Source organism: Gracilinanus agilis, chromosome 1 (assembly GCF_016433145.1).
Source record: "Gracilinanus agilis isolate LMUSP501 chromosome 1, AgileGrace, whole genome shotgun sequence".
Classification (NCBI taxonomy): domain Eukaryota; kingdom Metazoa; phylum Chordata; class Mammalia; order Didelphimorphia; family Didelphidae; genus Gracilinanus; species Gracilinanus agilis.
The window spans coordinates 680,969,206-680,993,207 of record NC_058130.1 but is presented as its reverse complement, the minus strand read 5'-3'; the positions used below and the strand labels follow the sequence as shown (position 1 = coordinate 680,993,207).

General features: G+C 36.7%; 1 protein-coding gene across 1 annotated transcript in view; it reads left to right on the top strand.

Annotated features, from left to right (window-relative positions):
* The window catches only part of ADCY8 (adenylate cyclase 8), a 345,650-nt gene extending 325,609 nt beyond the window's left edge, over positions 1-20,041 (top strand). Inside the window, exons 16-18 of the mRNA XM_044669210.1 lie at positions 8,699-8,791; positions 10,115-10,229; positions 19,554-20,041. Of these exons, the coding sequence (XP_044525145.1) occupies positions 8,699-8,791; positions 10,115-10,229; positions 19,554-20,041 (696 nt within the window). The remainder of the gene's footprint in view (positions 1-8,698; positions 8,792-10,114; positions 10,230-19,553) is intronic.
* The last annotated feature ends 3,961 nt before the right edge of the window (positions 20,042-24,002 follow it).

Here is a 24,002-nt window from a genome sequence, read left to right as displayed (position 1 = left end):
ACTATTAATTCCTCTAGTCATCAGGTTTGTGACTTTAGAATTACAAGGGCATTAAGATTCCTTTACAGAATCTTCCACATTCCACCCTTTCTTTCCTCTCACATGACTGCTACCATAATTCATGTATTCATCATTCCTAATCCTGATTAGTCTAAAGTCTTCTAACTGGTTCCTTGCTTCTATTTTCTGATCTTTCCATGCTCCATGTGTCATTCTCCTGATCAAAAACTGTCGATGGTTCCTTCTTGACTGTCGTATGAAGTACAAATGCCTCAAATTGACTTGTCTCCTCTCTCTATGCCTTTGGCACAGAGCTCTCCAACATGCCTGGAATATAGTCCTTTCTGTCAATATCCTTTGCTTCTTTCTTCATTCAATTCATCCTTTATGGCTCCTCCTATGTGAAACTTCCTCTCATTCCCTTTTACTTATTACTTCCTTATATTTATTTATCTACATAAATATTGTATTCTTCACTAAAATATTAGCTTCTCTAGGACAGTGACTGGTTTGGTTTCGGTTTCCTATGTCCAGGCTCTGGCAAAATGTCTTGAACATAGTAGGTCTTTGATGTCTATTTGCAATTGTTGCCTTCTCTAATACAACTCAAGAGTTCAATATTATAGAATCTCAAAGTTGGAAAGGCCTCAGAAGCCATCAAGCCCAACTCATACCTGATTGTCAACCATTCAAGTCAAGTCAATCCGCAATGAGAATGACTCTCCTGTATAGTACACTCAACAAGTACTTGTCTTGGCTCAAAGTGGGAAATTGGGTGTAGGTCAACAATAATTGTTATTTTTTATTCATATTTTATTAAGGATAATAAGGTCCATAGTATTTTCCCACTAGGAGCTTAGTATCTTCTCTTCTTTCAGATATGAAATAAATAATCTTCTAGAATCCTTGAAATTGCATCATCTCTACAGTAGTATATTAGTAAATGTTTAACAACCAGTTCTCTGAAAAATACAGGACATGTTTAAATTTAAAACTACATTATTAACATTTTCTCCATCACTTTCTTAAGTCTAGATAATCAACAAAACAATAAATAAAATCTTGATTTGTAGGGTTTGCCAATTCTGTAATATAAATGCTCACAATGAAAATTTAACAATTAGTTCTAGCAAGCTGATAGGCACTAACTCCTATACCTTTTGAATATATATTTGTTTTATCCAGCAGCTCCTGTGTTTTTATTTCTTTTAGAGACATTTCTACTTTCTCATAAAGCACACTAGAAACTATGACATTAGAATGCAAATATGGTGCTAACTCTCATTGATCAAGAAAGTTTGTTATTACATCCTTCTAGACCAGGGGTCAGCAACATATGGCTCTCGAGCTATATCTGGCTGCACCTCCTGAGCCAGTCTGGGCAGAGCCCCAGGATGTGCCCCAGGGGGCCCTTCAGCCCCCACCCCATATTCCAGCACCTTCAGCCTCCATCCTCCTTCTGCAGGCGTTTATGGCTCTCACAGCCAAAAAGGTTGCCGACTGTTGTTCTAGACTGTGCTAATCTTTTTGCAGCTCCCTTACATTTTCCTCCCTAGATACTTTGGTGATGATCTGGCTTAATTGTGCCCCTCACTAATCTTTTTTCTAAAATATTTATTTTTCTCTTCTCTTTTGTGTTTTATGAAGAACTATATTTCATGATCTTCTAACATCTTCTATTGTGGAATTTTGCAAATGAATTAATATTCTAGACTGGTTTTCCCATTGGCAGTCTTAGTTTTCTCTTGGCAAGGAGATGAAATGTTTGCCTACAAATGTGATTTGTAGGCTTTTTTATCTCATTTCTGTGATAGGTTTCCACTGATTAAATTACCATAAAATAATGATAGTTTGTAGTAATGGGTCTTTTTTTGGTCATTTCCTATTTTTTGGTGTTAACACCTTTTTAATGGGGTAAATTAGAGTTTCTTTAGTTCCATACCATATCTTCTTTTCATTTTTTTTCTTTTTAGCTTTTGCTTTAGATCTTTGCTCTGAAGAGTCTATTATCTAAATATACAGAAATATTTTATTTGGAAATGCCTTTCACATCAATAGCCAGTCATTCCCTGTCTACTAAAATAAAATTAATTTTATTTCTTGTCCTATTCATCATCCTCACCATATCCATTGTCTCTTGATTCTTTTCCTGAATAAAATATTCATGATTGGCTGGAGTGAGGCTTCTCCATACTGTCTATAAGCACTTGGCTTGTTATGTTCAAACCCTGGGAAATGTTGGTCTCACCTTGATTGACAGGGGAGACAGTTGGAGAAATTGGAATGTTCCCAGAGGCCATGAGACAGGGGCAAAAGTTGGTTGACCTGAGAGTATAAATGCCCCTAACAGCCATCTGGGAAGGGCCTTTGACCATTGATCTTTGGGTCTCTGACCGTTGGTCATTGGTTCTCTCTGAATCTCCCTAGATCTTTAGGCATCTGAATCATCATAGCTCTTTAGGTCTCTGGGTCCCTAGTGGTGAATGGAAGAAAGGGAGGTCTGAGAAGAAAAGGGTGGTTTTTAAGGATGGTTACTTCATGAAGGCTGTGAAGGCTAACACATCATGAACTGATAATAAGAAAGCTGAGAGGAAATCATCAATACAGCTGCATCCACAGAACAGACTACTATCTCTGGTTTGGCAGTGGCCAAGCTGAACCAGGGGTTGTGAAGAATAATAGCTCCAGCTTTATAAATCAATAGCCTCCAGTCCTGAGGGATTGAAGATCATAGATATTAGTTTGACAGGGTCTCCAAACCCCAATCTGTATCCTGATTATACTTTCCCTAATTAAGATCATAGATAAAGTATTTAAAAAATACCTTCCTGGGTGGTCATTATATCATGACTCTTGAGGAGGGAGCAAACGCAGTCAGATGAATAATGTGATGCAAGGCTAATCAGAGCCCAGTATTAATACTTGATCCAACCCCAGGTGGGACCTGAAAGGGTTACCCATCCACTTGACCATTCGGGGTCCTTCCAGAGCAACTGTTATCTAGAAGGGGAATTGTAACATCCAACAAGGGTGAGTGGGGTTGGTGTTCCCCCATCACCAGCAAACTAGGGGAATACAGAGACACAACTTCCCTCACCAGTATCCATATATTCCCTTAGTGGGAGTAGCCATCCCCATTTCTTTATAACAAACTCTACTTTTTAATCTAATCTGTTACATATTTTTTTACTTTCTTTTTCTATGCCTATCTTTGCATTAAAGTCACTAAGTATGAAAATATTTCATGATTTGATTTGAATAGAATTATCAAGTTATTTATCAAATTTCTCTACCTCTGGACCCTTCACGACCAATTTTGGCACATAAGCTTCAATTATTTTCATGGTAATATTTCATGGTGGTTCAAATGCTTGCCATGAGCATTCATGAGATGAATAAATGTCCCCTCAAATTATATTTTTTTCTGTCTTGGGACACACAATAAATTTGTTTGCCTGTCTAACCAGAAACTGTGAGACATCCTTCCATTTATCTGTAACTTCCTTTGATAATCTGATTTCTTTTGTAGTAAGAATTTTAAATTTGCTTTTCAATAGTATGAATGCTCATTGGTCACTGGAAAAAGATAATACATTTAGAGTATCAAGACTTAAGTGAAGCTTTGTAGTTAGTCTAAAAATGATGCATTTCTTAGCATCTCCTTTCCCCTCTTTTTCTACTCTGCCATAGTCACGATGTAGATGTAGGAGAGACAGGAATGAAGTAGTTTTGTATTTTTAATGAGTTGCCTTGAAGAAGGAATTCATCTCTAAAATGAATTTAATAAAATTGTAGTCTCTCTATACTTAGCTAGTCTGATCCTCAGAAAGCAGTTATAATCTGTTGTAGGTCCATATTAAATACATAGTAAGTGGTTGTTAAATGTTTCTGAATTTTTTAATTGAATTACTGTTAGGTCTTAGAATAGGAAGAGACATAATGAGTCACCTAGTCCAATTTCCTCACTTTTCAGATGAGGAATATTGATTTCCAGAGAGGCTAACTAAATTGTTCATGTCCATATGTAAGAGTGTTCTGAAGTGAGTCCTAAGTGGTAAGCTGATTATTTCAGTGAACATTTTATACCATAGAAATCCCAAAGGCTACAAAGCAGAGCTTGGTTATGATTTGTTTACTGTCTCTAGACTTAAGAAAGCATTAATAATAGTATGTGTATGCATACAATTTTAAAAGTAGAAGATGGAGAGGAGAAACATGCCTTTTCAAAGGTAACAAAAAAAGGGAGGAAAGGAAGAAATTTTTCATATTTTCCCTTAATGTTCATGAAGAAAATGCAACAAATGATGTTTTGCTTCAGAAATTACACAGTAATGCAAAGAGTGCTGAATTTGGAGTCAGAACACATAGGTTTCAGTCCCAGCTGTGATATTTGTTTCAGGTGACCTGGATTTAGTCAATTAACTAGTCTAGAAGCTGTTAGGTGAGATAGTTGATAGAATAGTGGACCAAGAATCAAGAAGATTTTAATTCAAATACAGCCTCAGATGCCTGCTCTGTGGCCTTGGGCAAGCCACTTAACCTCTGTCTGTCTCTGTTTTTCTCATCTATAAAATGCAGATAATAAGACCTAATTCTCAAGATTATTGTGAGGATAAAATGAGATAATATTGGTAAAGCATTTGGCAACCCCTGAATAATTATTTTACTGGGATCAGTTTCCTCCATTGTAAGAAAAAAGATTAAAAGTTCGTAGTACCTGCTACATGGTATTGTGAGAAAAGATATTTGCAAACCTAAAGCAGTAAAGATATGTGTAAATGATTATGTCACTCACAAAATATTTTCTTTGCCTATTTTTAAATACATGGAATCATCAGATTAGAAAATAACAATTTCCCTTAAAAGTTCCATGAATCTCATAATGGATTGAAGAAATCCTAGGTTTCATTTTAAACCTACCAGGATTAAGAATCTCTTACTGCTCTCTGGGAGATGAATCACTCAATCAGTAAGCATATATTAAGCTTCTTCTACATGCCAGGTAAAAGAATAAGCCCTGAGAATACAAAAGCAAAATAAAGCCCTCACTGTCCTCAAGGAACATACATTCTATTAGAAGAGACAACATTTACATAAGTAATTATATAAAGAGTATACATAAATTAGTATATAAAAATCTTCAAAATAAATATGAAGTACTTTTGAGAGAAAGGACCCTGGGGAAATCAGGAAAAACTTTATGTAAAAGGTGATATTTGAGCTGAATCTTGAAGGAAACGTGTCAGAAACTAACACCAAGTAGATTATTTCTAATGCTAATCTAGTTTCCACTAATCATGGCACCTGAAACCCCAGTATGACATATATATATATCTATCTCAATACAATTCACATATTACTCCATGTTATTCCCAGAAACCTGCTGACTTTTAAAAAAATATAATGTTCAGGTTTAAGGTAAGAAAGGTATAGGAGCAGCCAGAATAAGAACTTGCCCTGTGGTTTCTCTGTTTACACGTGAAAAATGGGGTTATTTTTAATTGAGTGGCTTCTAGGAGTATAAAACAGCACAGGTAAAATTAAAATATAAGAAAGCATGTGATGCTATTAACCCTGTTTCTATTTTCAACTCTGCTACTAACTATACAATTTTGAGCAAGATCTCAGGGACTCAATTTTCTTATCTGTTAAAAAGGAAGGAAGGAAAGAAGGAAAGGGAAGGAAGGAAGGAAGGAAGGAAGGAAGGAAGGAAGGAAGGAAAGGAGGGATGGAGGGAGGGAGGAAGGGAGCAAGGGAGCAAGGAGGGGAGGGAGGGAAGGAGGGAGGGAGGGAAGGAGAAAGGAGCTATCTAACCCTTTTTGAGAGTCTGAATTAGATGGAACACAAAACTCGTAAAAAGACTTATTCCATACTGTAAACAGTAATAGCGATATTGTACAATAATCAACTGTGAAAGACTTAGCTACTCTCAGCAATACAGTGATCCAGGATAATTCTGAAGGATTCATGACAAAGAATGCTATCCACCTCCAGAGAAAGAACTGTTAGAACCAAAATGCAGATCAAAGCATACCAGTTTTCTCTTTATTTTATTTTTGTTTTTATTTTGAAGTTTTAGTTTTATATGATATTTTCTTAGACCAATGAACAATATGGAGATTTTTAAAAGACATTCCAATTCTGGATGGTTCTAATTGTTGGGTTTTGTGTTCGTGTTTTGTTTTTTCACATAAAGCTCTGCTTTGCCACAGGCAGGACCAGTGTTTTGCCTAATGATGGTACTAGATGATGCTATTTGAGATAGTTAATCAAAGTGTCCTATCTGAGTAAATGACACTGCAGACTCCAACTGAGTTCCGATATTTTATCACCAACTCCATGGGACATTTTATACTAGCTCACCTTTCTTTAAACATCTTCGACTCATTAATTTCAAAACAAACATTCATTATCTTTCCCTAAAATCTACCCATCTTCCATTCCCTACTTCTATCAAGGGCACCATCATTATTCCGTCATTATTCCATATAAGGAAAGAGGGACTGGAAGGTGGAAATTGTTACCGCCTCAAGAAAGATCCATTCTATCAGAGGGGCAACATCTAAATGATAATTTATAGGCAGTGTAAATGTAAGGAAATCCCAGAGGGAAAGCACTAACAGCTGGGGGAGCCTGGGAAAGGCAGAAGGCAGTCTTGAACTAAAACTTAAAGAAAACTAGGGGGCAGAATTGAGGGGACAGAGCATTACTGTCATGAGGTATGTTGGCTCTCCATCAGTGCACAGACCCCACTCACCAAAACAGCAGATGGAACGTCTTCAGGGAACTGCAATAGCTACACTCCAGTGTAGCTTCACTAAAGGTATTAAAGTGAGTCAGTTCTGTGTATTCGAAAGAATATCTTGCCAGTTCCGTGGCAGATAGGTTTAGAGGGAAGGGTCCTGTAGGGAAATTTCTTAAGAGAGCATTATAATAGTCCAGGTAAGAGATAATGAGGACTTGAAAGATTCATGGTAGCCTGAAATAATAAGGAAAAAGTGTAGTAAATTTTTAAGAGGTAGAATTTCCAGAATTTGCTTTCTTATTACATATATGGAGTAAGGGAGAGGGAAGAGTTAAATATCCCTTCAATTTTCTAGCCTGGGTTATCAAGAGGACAGTGATGCCTCCAACAGAAATTAGAAAATTTGGAAGACTATATTTTGATTATTATTATCTATATAATATTATATGTTGAAAATAATTTTAGTTTTGGATACATTGAATAAAACACTTATTGAACACTTCCTTTGTGGAAAAGCATTGTGTTTTGTGTTGGGGATACAAATAGAAAAGCAAGATAAGCCCTGTTCTCATGGAGCTCATGTTCTAATGCAGGAGAAAACATCGATAGAAGCAGCAAAGTGATATAGCAGGCATGGAGGCAAGTAGATATTAATTCAAGTTCAGGTTCAGCTACTTACTAGTGGGGTGTCTCTGGGTAAGTTACTGAAACTCTGTCTGCCTTTGTTTCCTTATCTGTAAAATTGGAGAATTAATAGCACTAAGCTCCCGGAATTGTTGTGAAGATTAAATAACATAGGCACTAAATACAATGCCTGGAGCATTATTGTTTTTGTTGCATTGTATCCAACTCTTCATGACCCCATTAGAGTTTATTTGGCAAAGAAACTGGAGTGCTTTGCCATTTCTTCCTCTAGCTCATTTTATAGATGAGGAATTGAGACAAAGAGGGTGAAGTGATTTGCCCAGGATCATACAGCTAGTAGACCAGATTTAAACTCAGAAAGATGAGACTTCCTGCCATCTAGCTTTCCTCCCTGGAATATAGTAAGCACTATATAAATGTTAGCTATTTTTATTATTATTTATTATAACTAGATGTGTGACCCTGAGCAAGCCAACTAAGCTTTGTTTGCCTCGTTTTCCTCATCTATAAGATGGAGATAATAATAATAGCTACCTCCCAGGAATGTTATGATAATCAAGTGACATAATAATTGTGAAGTGTTAGCATAATGCCTGGCATATAGTTAAAATGATGTAAATGTTATCTATTATAATTATTATTATTCATTTCATCTACAAGTCAGATGGAAAGGTCCCGGGGTCTTTGGAGGACAGCAGAAAAGCAGACATTAATACTTCTTCTTTAATACCTTTTATACTTTAAAAAAATCATCTGTTTCCAATGTTGAACCATTTGACAGCACCAAGATTTTGATCACAAGAACTTTCTTTCCTGTATTTTTGGTGGTTGTGGCTATAACACCTGTAGGAGCAGTTGCAATGTTCTATCTCCATGGAAACTATTTCCCATCATTATGGTTGGAGGCACTGGGCAGGAATCCCCATACTCTTGGGTTCAAGATTCTTAACTATCTCCATCAGGGTCTGAGAGGAGATGATCAAGGTAGTGGTGGCATTAGATTTGCCTAGCATATACCACCTCTTCTCTCTCCTAGCTTAGCTTAGCCAGCCTAGCTTAAGCAGCAAGGCATCATAATGGCAATCAGAGTGATAATCTTCCTAGTATTAAGCATAAAATGAAATAAAACACACATCTCCTGACTCTTGTAAGGGAAAACTATATTTAAAAAGCTCAGTATTCAGATGGACTCTATGATGTCTACACATGACTCCTATTTGTTCACTCTCTTCCATTTTCAAGTGTAGATAATACTTATTAGGAGCACAAAAATCAGAAACTAACATCACTGTTTTTCATTTCTTCTAGTTATTGGGTGAAGACAGATTTCAAGATATTGAAAAAATTAAGACAATTGGCAGCACTTACATGGCAGTATCAGGCTTATCACCTGAGAAACAGGTAAAGAACTATTTTCTTCTTTATTTATGTTCATTCTTAGTATGCTAGCCAACATATGTTTCCTAGTAAAGACCAAGAAGCTCTCAGTTGTTAGCAAAAGGGCAGTCATATCTTTCAATCTGTTCTATAATACCACCATGTTCCCCACAGGACAGGTAATTTATAAATGTTTATTGAATGAGCAAATGTTTGGGAGAAAGGCAACATATAGGACTTGGACAATTATAAAAAACTGAATTTTTTAAACTAATCATTGAACTGACTCCCTTTTTCACTAAATATTTCTCTAAAAATGTGTGCCTGTATTTTCATATCTTAATAGTTAAAATCCAAGGAATTTCTTATTTCTTAGAATTTCTTTATTGATTCAGAATTCTATATGGCATTACACTCAGAAGACAGAGCTAGGAAGAAAAAGTTATGATGAATAACTGGCTAGTAAAATGGGAGTATAAGATAAAATTATAAGGAGATAACATTGTCAAAAATGGCAAAAACATAATTCAGATGAGTGTGTAAAAGAGAATCAGAACTCAGTTGAATTGAGGGTGTATTGTCAGTGTAAGACATGCTCAGGGCAATTTTAAAATACTAAGTTCAATTTCTTAAAATGCCAATAAATACACTAGAAGAAAAAGCCCCCTTTAAATCAGAAATGTTTTTCCTCTCCTTGCTTCTTTTTTCCTGTTTTTGAAAATGCCTTTCTTTTCATATCATCTTCCCTTCTTTACTCTTCACACCTTATTCAAACCTGTTAATCATTTTTCTTGTCTCTTGTCTTCTACCTAATCCCACCTCACCAGTGATGATCAAAAGTTGTCAAGCCAGATGGATTAGAGAATTTTGTTCTTTCTTAATAGCAAAAGACTATGGGTGAGGTGCGGCTTCCCCTGAAGCTAAACACTTAACTATATTTCATTCTGAACACTGAATATTAGTGGCTAAGGACCATCTTACTCCAAACTTCTCATTTTACATGTGTAGAAACTGAGGCCCAGAGAAATGGAAATGACTTGCCAAGGGTGGCACAGTTAGACAGCGGAACTGACTCCAGAACTCAGGACTCTTGACTCCCCAGTCCTGTGCTTCTTCCACTTCAACCCAGGAATGGATTCAGCACATACTGTTCATCCCAGCTTTTGTAAGCCACTACTCACTGTTACAAACATCATTACTGTCTTGAGCAAAGAGTTGTAGGTGAGAGTTGGAGGTCACGGAATGAAAACAGACTCTAACCAAGCAGCAAACATATCCGCTGAGAGGTGGTCATTTTACAGGCAGAGGTCAGCCATGTTTAATGGGCTCTGTTTCTCTGTTGTTTAGCAATGCGAAGACAAGTGGGGACACTTATGTGCTCTGGCTGACTTCTCTCTCGCCCTGAATGAAAGCATACAGGAAATCAACAAACACTCATTTAATAATTTTGAGCTCCGCATTGGTAAGTACTAGATGAGACTGCTCACAGAGAGGAGAGCCTGGATGGAATTCCAGGGCTTCTCATAATCAATTTTAATAGCCAATCATAAATCGAATTTGTTTGTGGAACCCTGTGCATTTATGAATATTTCCAAACATCTTATTGATTGAAAAGTCAATCTTTACAACAATATAGGGAGGAAAGTGGGCTCCAAAAATATTATTATTCCCCTTCTCAAAATAAAGAAATTGAAGCTTTCAGAGGTGAAGGGATTTGTCCAAAGTCAAGAAGTGCTTTGTATATAGAATGAATAATATTAAACTTACCATCACCAATATTAATGCCTAATATATATGTATTGTTTAAGGTTTACAAAATGCTCAAAATTTACATTTAAAATATATAAAATATACAAATATGTAATACGTAAAATATATAAATATATTTTAAAATATTATTTTGATTGGCTAACCTACATGTAGTGTTTTAAGGTTTGCAAAATGTTCAAAATTTACATATAATATGTAAAATATATGAATATATGATATATAAAATATACAAATATATTTAAAACATACTATTTCAATTGGTCCCTACAAACCAGGGAGATCAGTACTATTATTCTCTCCATTTTACAGATAAGGAAACTGAAGCTAAAAGGGTTTAAAATGACTTGTTCATGGTCAAAAGGCTGGCAAATATCCAAAGTAGGATTGAACTAGTGTTTTTCTAACTCTAAGTCCAGCACTATAAACCTGAGTATGTAGGAGACGTATAATAAATGTTTGTTGAAAGTGAAGTAGTAGGGGAAGATAGCACAGTAGATAGAACTCCAGACCTGGAATCTGGAGGATCTGGGTTCAAATCTGTAAAAAGGAATTCTTTATTACTTTTTTAATTTAATGGGGGAACTGGAGATCCTCTTACCATAGAGATGTATAAGGATTAATCAGCTCACAGTGACAGGAAATAGGAACTGGGGAGCCCCCTTCTGGGCCAGAGTCAGTTGGTTAGGGCTGTCAGTTGCTGTCAGTTGCTGACAGTTGGTGACAGGGCTGGCAGTTTCAGGGAAGTTGGTTGCTGGGTATGAGTTGGTCATTGGGGATTGGTTGCTGGTAATATGGGTTGGTGATGTGTTGGTGATTGGGAGATCCCAATCACCAACACATCATCATCAATCAATATAGATAAATATTTTTTTTTGCTTGGTGAGCTGAGCTTAAGGGTGATCAGCTGGACTTTTTCTAATGGCAGTTATTAGCACAATTATAGGCATTTTTAGGTAGTAAACTAAATTGTTAATTGTTAAAAGCTGCTACAAGTTTTCTTTTCTCTGGCTTAAAGGGATAATATTAATTTACAACTCTACTATATTCTCATTAAAGCTTAAATTATTAAAAGTTGCTCTCTTATTTTGTCAAAACCCCTTTTTTTAACCCTTACATTTAATTGGCAGCCACAAAGGGACTGCAAACCCACAACCTTCTGATCTTTTTCCTTACTTTTTACTGAAACTATCCCCAAGTCAAATTCCTAGAAGTCATTTCTGTTACAGCTGTTGAGCCTTTATGTTAAACAGTGCCATCTACTGACAGAAAGTAGAACTGCAAACAAAATAAATGATTAATTATGATTCTGAGTAGTCTGATTCAAGTTGGGATGCTGTTTCTTGTCTATCTAAAACAGCTTGTTGTCCAACAGAATATTACACAGTGGCTTTATATAGCACTGTTCCTAGCCATACTTATAGTGATAGGAGGCTTGGCATTCTGCCTATTCCTCCTCATAAAGAAACAGAATAATAGTTTGTTTGACCTCAATGCTGAACTAAAAGCTCACCTTGAAGAACAACTAGAAAATAATTCAAGTGACCTTGAAAAGAAGAGGGAGGAGTGTCGGGAGGATCTCAAGGCTTATATAAAAAGCATTGAGAAAAGCTTGAGAAATCTCCAGAGTAAGAAGAGATATTTATCTCTCAATACTCCCTCATCATTACAGCTGACTCAGTCTCTGTGCAGTCCTGCTCCATGCAATTCTGCTTATACTAAGTCACCTCAACTCCTCCTTACCTTGTCCTAACTATCTCTAAATCTACCCAAACTCCTCCCACTCAACCTTTTCCCCTATCTACATCACAGCACTATAGCAACTCAAACACAAGGCCAGGAGGCAAAAACCAAAAATAATTCAGTTACAGGCCTATTCCCCTTAAAAGAAGTACCTACCTTTAATGTCAGTGGAGATGTTATTTTGCTAAGGCCATTCACCCTCCAAGATATTGAGATTCAAGCAAAATATTCCTTCTTTTGAGGATGATCTAATTGTGATTATTAAAAAGCTAGGGAGCATTTTTCAAACATATGATCCTGGATGGATTGATTGAAAATTGCTCCAAGCTTTTTTGACAGAAAAAGAGAAAAATAAAATCATCTCTTTTGTCAATCAGGATCAGGGAAGGAGGGCAGTTCATTGGCTTCCACAAGACCCAAAATGGAACCCCAACAATGAACAAAATTACATAAGACTATGCCAGGCTAGAGAGGCATTATAAACCACAATGAGAGCTTGCTCTGATAGGCCTAGTATAAGGGTGAAATCTGAAAAATCTTAAACAAAACCTCAATGAAAACCCGTCCCAATTTATGGATAGATTTATTGAGCTGAGAGGTAGATCTATAGACCTGGATATTGCCAGAGAAAGGGATGTCAGACAAATAAGGAGACAGTTTATGAAAAACTGTTACAAGTGGTCAAAGATTATTTTAAGACCAGTTGTCCAAATTGGGCTAGTATAGACCTTGAAGAATTGAGGAGAGTAACAGTTTATGTATTTAATGGCCATGAAAAGAAAGATGAGGAGGACAGTGACTTAATAGAGGCATTAAGGAGAGAAATTAAAGATTTGAAGGAGGAATTTGAAAGAGAAAAAGCAAATCGAGCAGTGGCCAATTCCTGGATGTGTGAGCCTAGGCAAGTCACTTTTTAATTTGAATTTTTTATTTTAATAACAAATTTCCACATAAGTTTTCTGAAGTTATATGATCCATATTGTATCCCTCCCTTCTTCCTCTTCCTTCTCCACTCCTGGAGCTAACAAGCAATTCAATCTGGGTAATACATGTATTACCATACCAAAACCCAAAAAAATATACCCAAATAAACAAGTGATAAATCATATAATTTCATCTGCATTTCTATTCCAATAGCTCTTTCTTCAGAGGTGGATAGCATTCTTTTTCATAAATCCTCTTTCATAAATCCTGGATCATTGTAATGCTGTTAGTAACGAAGTCTATCACATTAGATCGTTCCACAGAATTGCAGTTCCTATATATAATGTTTTCCTGGTTCTGTGCATTTCACTCTGCATCAGTTCATGTAGATCTCTGTAGCTCTTTCTGAAATCATCCTGTTCATCATTTCTTATAGTATAATAGTATTCTATCACCAGGATATGCCATACCATAATTTGTTTAGCCATTCCCTAATTGAGGGATATCACTTGTTTCTAATTCTTTGCCACTACTAAAAGAGCAACTAGAAATATTTTTTGAACAAACAAGACCTTTCCCATTTTTTATCTCTTTGGGATTTAGACCTAGTAGTAGTATTACTTGATCAAAAGATATGCATTATTTTAAAGCCCTTTGGGCATAATTCCAAATTCTCATCCAGAATGGTTGAATCAGTTTACAATTCCACCAGCAATGCATTGGTGTCCCGTTTTCTGGGCAAGTCACTTAATCTCAGTTGCCTAACCCTTACTTACTACTCTTCTGTCATAAAATCAAAGGCAGAAAGTTTTTAAATGCATTTTTCTAAAATTAAGATGAAGTAATGAAGCCAAGTCCTCTGCCTTTTACCCATTATGCTAGAGGTTTCTTAACTGTGCTGTTTTATATGAGGAATCCTCCTTGCCAAACAAAATAGATTATTGTAATTTTTTTCATAGCATAGTCCCAAAAGATCTACAAATAAAATATGATTTAAAATTAAATATTATTTTAAATAGCATTTACATAGAAATTGAAGATTTGTAAAAAACTTTAAAAATATTTTCTCATTTTATTCTTACAATAATCTTGGGAGATAGGTGCTATTATTATCCCCATTTTACAGATGGGAAAAACAAAGTTAAGTAATTTGTCCAGTTCACACAAATAATGGGTGTTTTCAGGCAGATCTGAACTCAGGTTTTATTAACTCCAAGTCCAGTCACAAAGGTCATGGAATTCTAAAAAAGAAAAGAATCTTAGAGATTATTCAGTTTAAGAACCTAGTAGAAGAAGTCCCTCTCTCACATCTGTAATTAGTCTATAATGCTCCTAGTAACAAAGAACTGGATAAAAGGAAGGGAAAAATTATAACATGGTTAGCATCAAGGCCAAGCAAAATTGAGAAATAAACAAAAAATTTAGCCCCTTCTCTTTTTCATGGAGAAGCTTTTCAGACTTCTCCCTTTTTTCTCATCTTTAACCACTACTTATCTATTCTATACCACCTATTCAATGCCTACTCTGATGAGTTCACTAATTATCAATTGAGTCATGCTTTATATGACTCAGTTTACATTCTCATGGGAGATTAGAACAAGTATGGACTAATAATAAAAATAGTTATCATTATTATTTTAAAATTTAAAATTTAATATTATTTAAAATAGCATTTATATAGCACTTTAAGATTTACAAAGCACTTTACAAATATTTTCTCATTTTGTCCCCTAAAATAATTAGGGGAGGTAGGTGCTATCATTATTCCCATTTTACAGATGAGGAAAATGAGGTTAAGTAACTTGTTCAGTTACACAGCTAAGGAGTATCTGAAAGTAGATTTGAATTCAGATGTTCAGGACCTCAAGTCCAATGTCCTAACCACTATACAACCTAGCTACTTATAAAAGTAGGTAAATACACAGTAATTTCAAGAGCATCTAGCACAGTTGACTTAATAAGTGCTTAATAAATACTTGGGCCTCTAGGTACCATACTAGATAGAGTTTAGAATCAGAAAAACTCATCTTCATGAGTTTAAATTCAGCCTCAGACACTAACTAGCTGTGTTTCCTTGGGTAAGTCACTCAGCCCCATTTACCTCAGTTTCCTTATCTGTACAATGAGCTAGAGAATAAAATGGCAAACCGCTCCACTATCTTTGCCAAGAAAATCCCAAATGGAGCCACAAAGAGTTAGACATGTCTAAAATGACTAAACAATAATAAATGCTTATTGAGTTAAAATAATTAGATTGAATTAAATAAGCTTTAAGTCCCATTTAATCAAACTTTCTATGATGGATTACCATACAAGTGTCATGCAATTTGATTTGAGCCTCTGTTGGGGGGACCTATAAAAATATGAAGGGGGTGTTCTCTCCCAAACTTAAATGGACTGCTTGAGTAGGGATGAGTTCTCCATTACTGGAAGTCTTTAAGCCAAGACTGGATGACTATCAGGGACAGTGAAGCAACCATTTGGGCATAAAATAAGGACTGAGATGGATGATCCCTGAGGTCTCCTTCAGCTCTGAGAGTAAGCTTCTCCTATTCTTGTAATCTCTAAGATCCCTTCTGAATCTAAAATTATGTCACTAGGTAGTGAGTCTCACAATTTGAGTGTGTGCCAAGCTTCATAACTCCCCAAGGCAACCCCTGCTTTTAGCTCTAAAACAATGTGGTTATGTGAAGAAGTCTCAGGCAGTGATTCCCTGTCCATGGTCCCAGGTCCATGAAGCTCTTACTTCTTCACTGTCACAGTCCTCCTCAGGCAGAGCCACGAGCCTTCCTGTTGTCAGACTTCCATGCTAGCAGCCTTTTATTCCTTGCTCTTTAACCACATGTCAGTCTACCCCAACATGAGGGAGCTCTGGGGGTGACCTTGGAGGAGGTGCAACGAAGGAGCCCCAAGAGAGGGCTCAGTGTCTGACCCTGTGGCTAAGAATAATCACAGTGAATGACACTTCTCAAACTGCATGTGACTGCACCAGCTTCCTGCATGTTGATGAGCACAACTTGAGTCCTTGACAGCTACCATTTCCAAGTCCACGGAAAGCAAAGTACTCAGCAATTTGAATCAATTCAGTGAGCATCATTGACAGTCAAAAATAAGAACATGGCACTGTGCTAGGAATTTGATGTTTTCATTGTTCTTCGGTGGTGTCCATCTCTTCTTGATCCTATCTGGGGTTTTCTTAGCAAAGATACTGGAAGGTTTGCTATTTCCTTCTTCAAAGCACTTGTGACATAGAAACACAAAACTGAAATGGTTTTTGCCCTCAAAGATTTTACATTTTACTGGGGAGATTCAACAAGTATGTTGTAATAATTATTAATATTATTTAAAGTATAATTTATATTGCACTTTAAGGTTTGCAAAGCAGGTTACTAATATTATCTCATTTTTTAAACCCTTACCTTCTGTCTTAGAACCAAAATGTGTATTGGTTCCAAGGCAGAAGAGCAGTAAGGGCTAAGCAATGGGGGTTAATGTGTCTAGGGTCACACAGCTGGAAAGTGTCTCAAACCAGATTTGAAACTCTAGGTCCGGCTCTCAATCCACTGAGCCACTCAGCTGCCCCTAATATTATCTCATTTTACCTTTACAACAATCCTGGGAGGTAGGTGCTATTATCACTGTTTTATAAATGAGGAAACTGAGGTTAAGTAACTTATCCATGTCACACAGTTAGTATTGTCTGAGGCTGGATTTGAACTTAGTATTCTCTGACTCCAGGTCCAGTGCTCTATCTACACCACCTAGCTACCTACAAAAGTAAGCAAATAAAAAAAAAGTAATTTCTTTTTTATAACTCTTGCATTCTGTCTTAGTATCAATTCTAAGACAGAAGAGTGGTAAGAACTAGGTAATTGGGATTGAGTGATTTGACCATGATCACACAGTTAGAAAGTGTCTGAGGCTAGATTTGAACCCAGGTCCTCCTGACTCCAGAACTAGCACTCTATCCAATGTAATGCCTAGTTGCCCCACACAAAGTAACTTCAAGAGAAAAATGTGATCATGACTTGGGGAATTATAGAGATATAGGAAGAGGCACCTGAACTGAGTATGGAAGGGGTGGGGGACCAAGAAGTGAGAAAATGCATTCCAGACACAGAGAACCACTCAGTGCAAGGACACATGTACAATTTGAAATGAATTAAATTTTCTTTCTTTTTCTCTAGAAGAAGCAGTGTGGCGTAATGAATTTAAAAAACTAGCCTTGGAGTCAGGAAAATCTGGGTTCAAATCTTACTTCCAACAAATGCCCTGGGCAAGTCACAACCTATCAGTACCCAAAGCACATATCTACCATAATAATTTGCAGAGAAAGAGTCAATCTGCATGGGTACACAGAATTTCTGTATCTAGGAAGGCCCAAGAGTAGTATCTAGATAGTATAGGTAGGCTTGGGGTCAGGGTAAAATAAATTTTAATATGGTGTCAGACACTAGATCTGTATCCTTGGACAAGTCACTTCACCATTCTCAGCCTCAGTTTCTTCATCTGTTAAATGGGCATCAAATGACATACTATTTAAAGTACTTTTCAAACCTAAAAGCACTTTCCTAAATGTCAGCTTTATCAGTAAAATTGCAGGAGCAGTTATTTTTTCTATCCTGCCTTCTAAACCCATAGACAGCAAAATTAAAATAGAAAAAAATTAAATATGGCACAAAAATATGCCAAGTGAACTCTGAAAATGCACTTCTATGACCACAGTTAGCACTTAAAATGATACATAATTGGCAGAACTAAATTTTCTCAGCAGTTGGAAAATTCATTTCTTCTCATTCTTTCTAGTCCACTTCAACTTATAAGTAAATAGATTTGACATTCATATATCCATAAATACATACTGATAGAGATAAGTCATCTAATAATGTTCCCTACCTTCACACGTTTCTCTAACACTTTTTTATACTTTGAATCATTTTCCCATTCGACATCTCAATTAATCTTCACAATAGTCTACAGGTAGGGCAGGAATTGTGTTCTACATTTTACAGATAAAACTACTGACTCTCAGAAAAGTCAAGTGACCTGCCCAAGTTCACACACCTGTGAGACTTAGACTATAAGTCCCTGCCTCCTGATCTGGGAAACTTTCTTCTACCTGCTCACTGCCTCCCTAGCAATAGATGGATGTTAATACCATTTATAAGTAGGTGTTTGAAATGATCATGGTTTTCAACTGAATTCAACGAAAATGGAGGGAGGGAAAGAGAATAAACATTTATTAAGCAACTACTATTTGACAGGCACTGTGCTAAAAAGCACTTTACAAATATTTCATTTGATCTTCAAATGGATTGAGTGACCATTTGGTTCAAGACTTTATGTAAGATTCTGGGTAGGTAGATGTAAATAAAACTAATGCCCCACCACCAACACCACCAAGGAATTCAAAATTTGGAAGATAAGACATGCACTAATATAAACAAGAATCCATCACTATTAAAGTCATACTACCAGTATTATGTCATGTTGAGAGGCTAGGAATGGATTTAGATGTGTTGTCAAAGCACTGATGCTGTTGACTTTGTAACATAGTCATCATCTACTCTTCTGGCTTCATCTGTGTCTAAGATGGGGGCCCTTAACCTTTTTTTATGTTATGGAGTTATTAGGTAATCTGGCGAAGTCTGTGGATTCCTTCTCTGAAAAATGTTTTGGTTTTTTTATTTTTTGAGTGAAGGGGACAGGAAAGAAATGCTAAACTTCAGTTAGATGTTTGTGAAAAGGAAGGTTTTTTTCCCCATCCAAATTCATGGACCTTTAGGTTGACAAACATTGGTGGAAGGCATCTGATACTTTGTCACTCAAGTACACAACATTTTCTTACAGGAACACAAACACATATACATACACACACACACACACACTCACACTCACATATACACATACATATATTTAGGAAAAGTCACCAGTACAACCTGGAAGCTCGAGAGTTACATGGCTTTATTCTAATCCCCACTCACCTGGCTGGATCTCTTGATCTCCCTCTTGTCACCACATTTAGCTCTATAACCACAGTATCAGAATGGTCATGGATTACCTCAGAGGCCATCTAGTCCAACCTCCTTATTTTAGGGTTGACACAGCCCCAGTGGTCCCTGCTTTTCGAAGTTATCTTCTGGCCTCCTCCAAGTCTTAACCCTGTTTTGCAGATAACAATACCAAATCATAAAAAGTTAGGTAGCCTAACTGGGGGTTAGAGGCAGACCTGGCTGCCTTCCTTCTCACATAGTTTGATCATCCTTCATTATTTACAGTGATAAGTAAAGATCATGAGGTTCAAAGACGGGAAATCATATCTAAATCCTTTGCCTTTCTACTTCCTTTGTAGGTATCAGTCATGGTTCTGTGGTAGCAGGAGTTATTGGTGCCAAGAAGCCACAGTATGATATTTGGGGGAAAACCGTCAACCTCGCAAGTCGTATGGACAGTACAGGCGTCAGTGGCCGGATCCAAGTGCCTGAGGAGACGTATCTCATCCTGAAAGACCAAGGCTTTGCTTTTGACTACAGAGGAGAGATTTACGTCAAGGGCATCAGTGAACAGGAAGGAAAAATCAAAACATATTTTCTTCTGGGAAGAGTACAACCCAATCCATTAATCTTACCACCAAGAAAACTGCCTGGACAGTACTCCTTAGCAGCTGTTGTCCTGGGACTGGTACAATCATTGAACAGGCAAAGACAGAAGCAAATACTCAATGAGAACAACAACCCTGGCATTATTAAGGGACATTATAACCGACGGACTTTGTTGACTGCCAGTGGACCTGAACCAGCAGCCCAAGCAGAAGGCTCTGACAAATCTGACTTGCCATAATAAGCATTTTTCTTTGTGTTCCTTTTTTTTGTATTTCTTTTATATATAAAAAATAAATGTACTAATAAAAAGGTTTAATTTTTTTTAGAATAAGGATGCTTTTACTGATCTTTGGTGGGTACCAGAAAGAAGAGGCCAGTGGTAGAAGCACAGAGGAAATGAAACTTTCTGAGATCACCTAGTCCAGTGATGGTGAATCTTTTAGAGACCAAGTGCCCAAACTGCAACCCTTACCTGCATGTGAGCCCCTCCCCCTTACTCCAGAGAGGGGAGGGAGGAAGCACTCCCATTGTGCTGCTGGGCAGAGGGACAGATCATGTGAGACGTCCTCAGACACATATGGAGAGGGGGAGGGAAGCAGCCCCCTCTGGTATGTTCCAGCACATGTGTCATGGGTTCGCCAACATGGGCCTAGATCAACCCTCTTATTTTGAAGCAGCTTGCCCAGACAAGTTAATAATGGCAAAGTCATGATCAAAGCAGTCAAGCCCCAAAGTTTGTAATCTAATGTTTTATCCACTCCGCCATATTCCCTAACAAAAGTTTTTTCATTGCTTTTTTCCTAGTCTCTAATTTTCATTTATGACATCTGGAAATATATAAAGTAGATTGCAGCTGCAGCAGAAATAGGACTAGTTTGAGCCCAGAGCGTATCCTACAAGTCCCTTGAAAATAGTGACTTTTGCCATAGAAACATGATTGGCAAGTCTTTAGTGAAAATCAGATTTGAAAAGAGACACGGGGAGGTCACAGTTGACTACACTTTCCATTTTGTAATTATGGGTAACATTTCATGCATAAACTCCAGGGATTATTTGTGTGCAAACTCTTGCCCCACGTAGTTATATCTAGGCTGTAAATATGAATAATGTTTTCAAATTCAAAGTAATAATAAAAATCCCTGAAATATATATAACGCTTCACAGTTCCCAAAGCATTCTCACATATACAATCTCCCTTGATAAGGAAATTGTGTGGACTGGAGAAATCTAAGAGGCAGCAGCACTGAGATAAGACATAGAAAGATGCCAGGAGTTCATTGAAATTGGGGACGAATTAAAGAAATCATTTCTGCCCCTATATGAATGTTAGTCCTTAAAAAACCATTACTTTGATAAATTCTCAGGCATGGGTGAAAGCCCCTTCAAAATGCATTTGTTATATTTGATCTTTAAAAAATTACAGATAAACTCTAGGATTACAAACCCATCATTGCTTTATTAAAAGATACCATATATATTTGGACAAAAAATAATGGCATCAACCTTATGTTATTCACATCACACTTGAAAGTTTTTAGAGCATGTTCACAAAATTGTTCTCTCTTGAATCTCATAATAATCCTGTGAAATAGTCAGGAGAGGTATTGCTATTCCTGTTGTGCAGATGACACTCAAAGAGAAGTAACTTGAAAAAATTCAGCTGTCTAGTATTGAAATTCAGAAACACATTTGGTTGATTCTAACACAAAAAAATCGAACAGAGGTTTCTCCATGAAAACAGGAGTGTATTTTTTCAGGCACACAAAATTCAACCATGCATTTATTACTTGAGGAAATTTTAGCACAAAATCAAATATGGAAATTTACAAAATAATTCCTTTGCATGAAGAATTTTAGTTTTAATATGAAATTCCTTATGATTCTCATTCATATACTAACAATACAAAGAAGTTGGTTAGAGATTGTCCCATCCCAATATTCTGATGAACTATTTGGAAGTTTTACCCAGAGAAAGTCTGAGAAATGAAGGTCCTAGAAGTTGAAGAAAAGTTTTCAAAATATACTGGGGAAATATTCCTATCCCAAAACCCTAAAAAGTTCTTATTTAAAAAGAAAACTTCACAAAGCTATAGTCCTACCTTCTCCTGGAAGATTCTAGCTCCCAAAGAGTTTTTTTTTTTCCATTTAGGGGAAGAATATATCTATAATCCCAAAAAGTTGAAACAGATCAATGCCATGCAAAGAATTCTGGATTTTGAGCTATGAGTTAGAGGACCTAAATTCAAATCTTGGCTTTGCCACATACTATCCATGTGATGCTGGCCAAGTTAGTTAAGCTTTCTGGGGATCAGTCTCCCCATCTATAAAATGAAGGGGTTGGAATAGATGACCTCTCAAATATGCTCCAGTTTTAAACCATTGATCTTTGTCACCTACTCAGACAAGGGAAGAATACTTTTAATGAAAAGTTCTTCATGTGTAATAAATTCTGGTCTGACAAAAGATTGCTCATATGTCATAGATCAAAGTTTCCTAAGAGAACATCTGAGTCTAGTCCACTCATATTACAGATTCAGAAACTGAGGCCCAAAGATAAGAAGTGACTTATCTGAAGACACACAGAATTCAAACCCAGGTCCTCTAACTCCAGATTTAGTACTCCTTTAATGAAAGGTCACGTACCCCTATCATCTTCATCCCAATACTTCAAGTTCATTCCTCCAAGTTCTACTTCATTTCAACCCACAAAATCTTTTCACTGTCTAGTGATATGGTGTCACCAGAAAGGAATGAGGGAGGGAAATTCTTTATCCTTCTTATACCATTTTGTTTGCCTTTTCCCATGCTTCATGAGAGTTGATTTCAAAACTCCCTTTACTGAAAAGATAAACCAAAACATTTTCCAGTTTGTCTGAATTCTTCCTAAAAAACGGTGCTCAGAATTGGACACAATATTATAGATATGAACCAACCAAAAAAGTATACAATATAATCAACACCTCTTTCACCTGAACAGTAAGTAGTACTGTCCCAAATTATATTGTGCGCTTTGGTTGCAAAGTCATCATACAAGGATACTTTCTTCTTCTCCCTCATTGTCTCCCTATCAACAGACAGATGTTAATATTATTCATATTTCAAATAAGATAACATTTGTAAAGTGCTTAGCACAATGCCTGGCACATAATGGGTGCTTAATAAATGTGTATTCCTGTAATATCCATGATTTTAAGTGGGGTCAAAGCTGCCTCACAGAATTCCATAGTGCCTCCTGGGCAATTCCCTCTTCAACTTCCAAAATGGATTTTCAAAATGAACTGGAAATTCCCATTACTCTACTTTTAGCAAGGGATCATCCAATATCTGACTGGACATCTTCAGTAATCTGAAATGCAGAACTACCTAGCTAACAAAGTACCCCCTTCCATTATCCAACTATTTGTTAGAAATTTTAAAAAATCTATATTGAGGAAAACTTTGTTTACTAATTACTTCTACCCACAGATCCTGGTTCTGGCCTCTGAGGCTAAGTAAATCAATCTAATCCCACTTTAGACAGGACAGACCTTCAGATTCTTGATGATCCATAATTACATACTACTTGTCTTTCTTTCAGCAATCTAAACATCTCCACTTCCAATAAGCTGATTGTCACACTTTGAATGCTCCCAAACTCCTGTTCTCTGGGCATATTCCAGCCTGTCAGTGCCATAAAATCCCAGGACTGAACTGAACACCGTACATGTTTGTCTTTGGTTGTCTTGATATCACGACTCTTTTATTTTTCTTATTGTCACCCAATCAGCACTCTTCCAGAGGATTTCATTAACCTGCCAGGTATTCTCAATACAATTGAGCTGTCCAATCTTCTAGTCTAAGAAAGTCTTCCCAAAGCCATCAGCATATTTTCTATTCTAATGACAATCATTCCTTACCTTCTGACTGCTGATTTCATTTATTTAAGGACCATGAAATGCAAGACTACTGAGGAATTATGCATGGCTTCCATTCCTGAGAAAACACTAAGATGGGAGCCAGCTGAAAGACGTGCACTTGGTGGAAACTACTCTTGCTTCTTTCCCTTGCAGAAAAGACCAAACCATGTTTCAATCTAAATTGTTAGACAGGAGTATCCAGAGTGACTACACCAGGCTACCGGACTAGAGAAAGTATTGATTTGGTGAGATGAAGTCCTACTCTCAAAGAGAACATTGAAATTTACAGTTATAACTAATTTC